Raw genomic sequence first — 8,910 nt, forward strand, 5'->3', positions numbered from 1 at the left:
GTGTCCAGTTATGAAGTGTTTTCTGTGTGTTGACAAATCTTTCGCGATGTTCTAACAGACGGGATTCGCACACAACGCGTCTGCTAATGTCCGATTCGCAACCTAATGAACCGAATCATTTTAACGACTGGTTAGAACAACTGATCTGTCCAACACTGAACTAACGAATCAGTTTAAATTTACTCAGAACACCTGAAATGAGAACACAAGTGTGCTTACACAATTTAGCAAGAGTGGGTGTAAGAGTTAGTTTTAATTATCCAGTCTTTCAGCTTATTTATGTTCATAATGTGTAGTAAAATAAATAGCCTATAAATCACTTAGTTTAGACTGTGAGGTGAACCCAGAACAAAGTTGTTGTTAGCTAGCTGATAATTTTATGAAATTGTATATGGCAGAAAATTAGGCTATTTGTTCATTTTTTAAAAACTACTTTTTAATATTGATATGATTATATACCAAAACAATTATCAGTAAATAGTGTAAAAATGAGGAACAAAAACAAACATCAAGGTATCCCACATGAAGAAATACTATAGTATATTATAGTAAAATTACTATAGTGTTTTTGAGCCATACTATAGTAAAGATACTACAGTAAATTGTAGTATATTGTATTATATTATAGTATTTACTACACTTTGTTTATTTACTGTAGTATATTTACTATAGTACAGTTCAAAAACACTATAGTATTTACTAGAGTAATTTTACTATAATATACTATAGTATTTTTTCATGTGGGATCAAAATAAGATAAGCAAAAGTTACAAACTTTCTTTGAATTTATTTAAAATGTATTGTCAGTATTGCGCTTGCAGATCATGTGGGTAGGGGACTTTTTTTACTGTGCGTGCGTGTGTCATGTCTGTCAGCCACCACCGAAGACCATTTTTGACCCAGGAAAAACCCTGTGTACTGAATGCCAATGGAGGCCTATCTGAGGCCTTCTCAGCAGGGGCGTGTCTACGTGGTGGCCAGGGGGGGCACCCCCCCCCCCCCCCCCCCCGAAATTCGATTGGCCACCCCAGGTGCCCCCCCTATAAGATGTCTTGCGATTGGTTCATTTTTCAGCCAATCAGTTTATAGACTCTACTGAAGTTCGCGATTCAAAGAAGTGTAGCGCCAGAGAAACAACGGTCGTCAACGTCGCGGACTTGGACTTTTCCTTTATCAAGTGTGGGGAAGTCAAGACACCAAACAAAGAGCTGGTAGGTAACCTTTATGTATGGTTTAATATGTTTGTATGGTTTTCTCAGACTCAGATCAATGTTTTTACCCCGTCAGGCTCTGCTCGTGTTGGTCGTGGTTGATGTGGTCAATGTTCAGTCAACGTTTAATAAAATACAATAAAGGTAAAATACGCTGGGCGCTATGTAAGGTATAATGTATAGCGAGGCGGTTGTTATAGCGAATACAACACCGACAGGCTGTTTAGGAGCCCGACGCGAAGCGGAGGGATCTTAAATCAGCCTGAAGGGGTTGTATTCGCTATAACAACCGCCTCGCTATACATTATCCCGCTTATTACATGGCAACCTACCAAATAAATCAATAATTTGACACAAAATATTGATTTAAAAAGGAGTTTATTGATTTAAAAACGATTTGTATTGCTTCCGCTAAAGAAAATAGTCCGTTTCGTCTCTGCGGTTAGAATCCTGCGCCCATAACAACGTGCTGTTTTTCATGCCAACGGTCTGTTATACTGAGCAGCGCATTCTACATTCGAATTTAACCAAGCCATGTAATAACAAACAAAACACTGTCATGGTGATTTGCATATTTTGTATCAGTTTATTTTGTGACAGTGACCACATAGCAAGATTGCACCAAATGACAATATGCACAGAATGTGTCAAAAAATAAATAAATAATAATAATAATAATAATAACAATTGTCTGGTGACACGTTACTTGTTAATGCATGACAGTAAGTCAGTTAGATAGATAGTCAGTTAAATTGTCAGGCCTAACTTAGTCATTTACACGTGAAATGACATGGATGCATTCTGTGCATTTCATTCACAATTTGAAAATTGTTTTGTTGAGATTGAGAATAACACATAAGTGTTTCTTTTGAAGGCAGGGAAGAGAGCAGTGCCAAGCCAGGAAAAGAAGTAAAGATATAGTGAGTTTCTTTCAAAGAAAAAAAAACAAAACAAGTGTAGTAGAGGCAGAAGCAACTGAAGAAAATGTTACTCATCACCAAGAAGAAAATGTCAGGCAGCAAGAAACAGTCACTGTAACAGAATCAGCCAGAAAGGAATCAACAGGCCAGACAGACAGTGATGCCAGTGGACCCAGCCGACAGCAGTGGCCTTCATTTTCCTCTGTGCTTCCTGCAACTTCAAGTATGTGAAGTGTAGAGGGAATTGTAGGAATATTTGAGAAATATTACATTTCATTTGTAAGAAGCAAACTAAAATGGTAGTAATCATTGCATGTACATGAATTTGCCCTAAAAATACCATGAGTGTATTTATTCTGCTATAGTACTCACAGAGCTTGTTTTTTTTTTTCTCATTGATGCAACTTGTGACATTTCTCAGGATCAACGTTTGGTGGGGATAAACAAGCACCTTCATCCCCAATAGAATGCAAAGGTATGTACAGTTGTAGTTAAGACCTGAAAGTTCTTGTGTTTGCACATGTTCAGAAAGTGATGTTTGATGTCTACTCTGTTGATTATTATTTTACTTTATCTGCAGATAATTCAGCTGTAAGTGACCTGTCTGAATTTGAAGACCACGAAGAAACTTTGTGTCAGCATAGGTCAGGGGGTGATGGTGACAGACCTCAGGCACTACATGCCAACATCTCCACAGATCGCATTCTGCCAGGACCACATGGTATGCTACAGTTTTTTTTTTACTTACATATTTCTAGAAGGTATTGTCTAAATGGGTGTTAATGATGAGCTTGTGTATTTTAATTAAATTCCTAAAACCTTAAAAATGACTGATTTCCTTCATATTATTGGAGGGTCTATGGTTATGTAACTAACTTTCATTTAAACTTAATTTGCAGAATCAATTGTATGTATTCTAGGTTGATTTTATTTGACAAACTACACCTTCTGCACTGATAATTATTTTTATTATTACTCATTGTTTAAATTGATTGAGGACCCCTGGTAGGCTAGTCATCCCTATAAGAAGACCATTCTCTTTATTTGCAGACATTTCACAGTCTCGGGCAGCAGGACCAACACAGCCGCACTTGAAGGTGTTCCCTCGAACCATGATGGGCGACCGGAAAAGAGCTTTCAACAAAATGTGGTACACACAGCACCAATGGCTGGAGTATTCTGTAAGCCGGGACTCTGCATATTGTTTTCCGTGTCGACACTTTTCTCTCCCTGGTATTCAAGAGACTTCATTCACATCATCACTGGGCTATTCTAACTGGAAGAAGGCAATGTATAAAGATGGAGGTTTCAGGGGACATGAAAAATCTGAAAATCATGTTAATGCCATGATAGCATGGAATGAACACAAAAAAAGAATCTTGAAAGACACTTCAATGTTAAATGCCCTCGATAAGAAGCACCAAGGAGTAGTCGAACAAAATCGTACCTACATTAAAACAGTTGCTGAGGTACTTTTGTTTACTGCAACGCAAAACATTTCACAAAGGGGACACCTTGAGACTGATGCATCTACAAAAAAAGGAAACTTTTTAGGCATTATGGATTTGATTGCTAAACATAGTCCACTAATTGACAAGAAATTAAAAGCTGTGGGGAATGCAAAATACACAAGTAACACTATCCAAAATGAAATTCTTGAATGTCTGTCAGATATGGTACGGGAAAGCATCATCAGTGAAGTCAAGGAAAACAAATATTTTTCCATCATTGCTGATGAAACAAAGGATTTAAAAAAGAAAGAGCAACTGTCATTAGTACTTAGGTACTATTATAATGGTGCAGTCCATGAAAGCTTCCTTGATTTCAAGCAAGCTACTGAGCTTGATGCAGAGGGACTCACTCAAAAAATAACACAATGCCTGGAGACGTATGGACTTGAGTACAGGTCAAATCTAGTGGGGCAAGGTTACGATGGGGCCTCAGTCATGTCAGGGAGACACTCTGGAGTTGCAGCAAGGATTAAAGCTAAAACAAATCACGCTTTTTATGTGCACTGCAACGCACATTGTCTTAACCTTGTTCTCGTTGACTCCACAAAATCAGTACCTGAGTCTGAAACCTTCTTTTCTTTGCTACAGAAATTGTATGTGTACATGTCAGGCTCCTATGTGCACCAGAAATGGCTCTCTGTACAAAAGGAAATGTATCAAGGTGCCCCAAGAGAGCTACAAAGGCTCAGTGACACAAGGTGGGCATGTCGGTACCAGGCTTGCAAAAACATTAAGGACAGACTGCCTGCTGTATTGCGTGTGCTACATGACATTGATGTGGAGAACAGAGGAGAACGCTCTGTGGAGGCACGGGGTTTACTTGCCCAACTGGATCTTACCTTTATCGGAACACTTGTCATCTTTTCAAAAGTCCTTGGAGAGGCAAAATTCCTTGCAGACATGCTTCAGTCAACGTCTCTTGATTTAGCGAAGGCTGTGGACTTAGTTGAAGCATTTCAAGACACCCTCCAAGACCTAAGAAGTGATTCATCTTTTGATGAAATCTGGAAAGACACTGTAGACACTGGAAAGCAGTGCAATGTTGCAGTAGAAACTGTGGTGAAAAGACCACAAAAAATGAGTTCTAGATTGAGCGGGTCAATTGTTGAATCCACTGTTGGACAGCGGAGGTGTAAGGAAGGAGACATGGAACTGTTCAGAAGTGGTATATTCTTCCCCATTCTGGACTGTCTGAGTGGGGAGATGCAGAGGCGTTTCAGCAAGTCAAACTGCAGAATAATGCAAGGTATACAAGCACTGAACCCTAAAAGCAGAAACTTTTTGGATGAAGAGACCATTTTTAGCTTTGCTGGGATTTATGAATGTGATACTGATGACATAAAACATGAACTGCATCAAGTGAGGAGGGTGTTAGAAAGGAAATTCCCGACTGGAATTGAATTGTCTAGTCTCCTAGAGTTTACCATCTTCCTTGAGCCATTCAAAGAAGTGTTTTATCAGCTTTTTCGTTTGTGCTGCATAGCTGTGGCCTTACCAGTCAGCAGTGCAAGTTGTGAGCGCAGCTTCTCTGCACTTAAGCTCATAAAAACACATTTACGCACTACCATGACTGATGACAGACTCAGTAATCTTGGAGTCTTAAGCATTGAGGTGAGGAGAGCCAAATGTCTTGACTTAGATGCTTTTGTTAGACGGTTTGCCAGTCACCACCGGAACAGAAGAATCCAGCTATTCTAGTTGAGGTCTGCCGCCTTTCTTTTTCGACTGTTTTCCTCTCTTTCTGCTACTGTTTTTATTGTTTCTAAACTAAAGACTACTCTTTAATATATTAGCAGAGCACAATGTATGGCTCCATATTTTATTTTTAAACTGTGGTGTTTTCAGTTGAACTGTTACAGTGCTAACTTTAACTCTGTGTTATTCAGCTTTTTTGTAAATTAATCTGAAAAAAATGTTGAATGATGTTTTGGCCAAACCATTTGGGGAATTTTTTATTTATGTATTATTATTATTTGAAAGAGATTGTGAATAAAAGTACTACTGTATATTGTAATGGCCAAACTAATTAAAAGAAAGTTGACATCGTTTCTGCTTCTGGGTTTTTAAAATTGCTCATTATTAAAATTGCTTTTATTTTAAAAAACTTGTTAGTTTTATGAAAACACAAAATTACACTGGCTCTCAAATTTAACTTAATGGATACAGGGATGACAAAAAACTAAATTAATCAGATATTTGCTTTATTACTACATTTGTTTAACTTTATTCAAGTTAAAAAAATATATAAAATCAATAGGATTTACGTAATATACTGTAGAATTTAGCTTTTTTTTTGGTCACTGGCGGCCACCCCGTTTGGAGGCAGTGCCCCAGCATGGCCCCCCCACTGAAAATGCTCTAGACACGCCCCTGCTTCTCAGCCATCAGCTTTCAACAAAAAATATCTTCATTTGTGTTCCGAAGATGAAGGTCTTAAGGGTGTCGAACGACATGAGGGTGAGTAATTAATGACATCATTTTCATTTTTGGGTGAACTAACCCTTTAACTGAGCCATAACTTGTGTAATAAAAGCCTATTCTGACCTCTGCGAAAGCCTTTAGATGGAGTGGACGGACGTCCATGATCATCTAGGCTCTGCCGGCTGCCGCTCTGCCACGCTCTCTTCCTGTCAGTCTGACCTGTGGGCACAGAAACAGAAAACTCAGAAGACAGAAGCGCTAAATGTGTAGGAAGCTCCTGGATCTGTGATCTGGGTCTGGTCTGGCAGCGTATCCTGGGGGCCAGTTGCATAAACTAAGCCATTACGTTAAGACAGTGTCTTAAGATCTAGTATGAGCCACTAGCAGTTAGGCAAGTCTATGTTTTTATGTAACTGATTTAAAAAAATGTATGAACAGTCTTAAAGAAAAAAAATGTATGTCTAACTTGTAAGACTAGTCTTAAAGCTACACTATGTAACTTTTCCGTCCACTAGAGGTCGCCTGTTCAAAACAAAGGCGTAGTTTGATGACGCCACGTTTGAGCGCAGAATCTCGGGACATGTGGTCTTCACCTCACAGCCGGTGGGAAAGAGTCAGGATAGGACTCGGGCAGAAATCATGTTCATGGATGCGATTATTAACATTACTGTAGTCTGAAGTAGAGCAGGAGCGAGTGTTGTGGAGCTGAACAAGGCCGCAGGAGCGATTGAAGAGCGGGACTGTTATTATGGCATAGTCGCTGGCGGGACTTTTATTATGACACGGTTGCCGGCGGCACTTCCTCTTCTCCAGTGCTGAGTGTGAGATAACGCAGCTCTGTTTATCGTATTAGATATATCTGAGTGTGCTGAAAAGGAAGTTATGACGTTCGCTCGGCGGCTGCTATGACACTTTTTCACACTGCAGTGAGAGTAAAGTGTTTCACTGAATAAAACCGGAGACCGAGGGTGACGCAGATATGACGCAATCGACAGGCGACTCCCTCACACGCATAGCTCACACTTCCCGGCTCCTTGGTTAAAATAGCAATTTTCTCACGATTTACAAATAGTTGAAAACATTTGGGATATTCTAAGTACTCAACGGAACAAAATATATAACACTGGCCTAGTGGTTTCTGGATGTTTTACTGCAAAAATCCTACATAGTTCACCTTTAACGGTTTATGCAACCGGCCCAGGCCTGATCACGGTCATCAGAACACTGTCTGTCTCCAAACCTCCTGACCAGCCGTCTGAGAGAAAGCAGCTCTCCTGGATATGGAGCGGCCCGAGGCTGAAATATTTCAGTAACATAACATAACTAACGTTAAAGCACTCACCTTCTCTTTCACCCATCATCTTCGCCATCGACATCCTCCTGCAATCTGGAACAAAAACAATACAAAACACAAAACAAAACAAAACAACACACAATACAATACAATAAACTCTCCTCAAAAATACTCCTCCAAAAAAAAAGAAAACAAAAACAAAGAATTAATCAAACTCGACACTCCTAAAATAAGAAAAGAACAATAAGATAAAAGTATCTACAACTCAAAAATGTAACTCTGTAAAGGATATCTCCTGCGATGTTCTTCCAGAATAAAAGTCTCGTCTCCTCCAAACAGCTTCAAAATTTCAAGGTCAGCACAGAAAATATTCTGCAAAAGTTTGTGAAATCGCCTCAGTCGTCTCTCTCAACAACAGATCAACAACACAATCGGTGCGTGTCTGAGTCTGCGTCAGAATTCATAACAGGCGTCGCCATAGCAACTAAAACGTGAATCATTCATATGAGCGGAGCCGTGAGCGCGCATCGATCTGAACACATTTATTGAATAGTTACAAACTTCATTTGGACGTTTTCTTTATTAAAAAGTTTGAACCTGTTTCATTGACTCAGTTCAAAACTTTGATTCAGTGATTCCTCTGCATCATCATCACTCAGAAATGCTAGATGTCTGTGCATGCATCAAAATGTGTTGGTAAATACTTTGATTTATTTATTTTTACTATATTTTTGCATATGAATAAAAAATATTAAATAATGTTTCCTTGTATTAGTTTAACCTCTCAATCCGCAGTGGTGCATTAAAGGATTAATGAAATGATAAATTATTAATTTAATGCTTCATTTAGCATTTAATTAAATGCTAAAGGACCGGCCACTTAAACATCAGCATAATAAATGCAGTTACTCATCTTTCATCTCCTATCGTGCAGATCCGATCGGACGAATCCAATAAACACCAGCATGTAAGTGTAAGGGTCCACTCTGAAAAATAGAGGGGGGCAAACAAAAAAATCCTCCTTCATTTACTTGAGCGTATTTGAGTTATATTAGTAATTAATCACGTCCATTTTCAATGCAATAGCGAGTATTCTGAGGATCTCCCCTGCAGTTTAGAGTCTTCAGCTCCAGTTAAACCCTCCCAGGTCTCTCTCCTTCAATCACAGGCCTTCTGATGACTCATTATATACAGGAAGCGCATTACAGGCTCCGTGAGGTGTCAGTCAAAGCGGCTATGGTTTTGGTTGGATAAAGGCAGGCAATGCCTAGCCAATGCCTTGCCAACAAAGGTTTGATTGATGGACGTTGTAACCAATCAAAAGGCATCATCTTGCGAGAGCACACCGCAGTGGAGACTGGCACTTCTTATCAACTAAATTAGTTTTTTACACTTTGTAAATTCTGTAATAGTTGCTTTAGTTTTTCAGTAACTGTATATATCCATTATAATTAGCAGTTTATTGCAGATTTATTTGAATGAAACGCTACTCTTTACAATTACAAATCTTCTGAAATAAAGGGCCTTTTTGAAAGGACGCCTAGAGGTTTTTT

General features: G+C 39.0%; 1 protein-coding gene across 1 annotated transcript; it reads left to right on the forward strand.

The window, feature by feature from the left end:
* The first annotated feature begins 1,106 nt into the window (after positions 1–1,106).
* LOC307118587 (zinc finger MYM-type protein 1-like) lies at positions 1,107–5,687 on the forward strand. Its single transcript, XM_079804244.1, has 4 exons — positions 1,107–1,211; positions 2,553–2,606; positions 2,712–2,852; positions 3,182–5,687. The coding sequence occupies exon 4, from the start codon at positions 3,244–3,246 to the stop codon at positions 5,338–5,340; it is 2,097 nt and encodes a 698-aa protein (XP_079660370.1). The 5' UTR covers positions 1,107–1,211; positions 2,553–2,606; positions 2,712–2,852; positions 3,182–3,243; the 3' UTR covers positions 5,341–5,687.
* Positions 5,688–8,910: the final 3,223 nt, after the last annotated feature.

The sequence above is a fragment of the Gobio gobio genome (assembly GCF_949357685.1).
Source record: "Gobio gobio genome assembly, chromosome: 22".
Classification (NCBI taxonomy): domain Eukaryota; kingdom Metazoa; phylum Chordata; class Actinopteri; order Cypriniformes; family Gobionidae; genus Gobio; species Gobio gobio.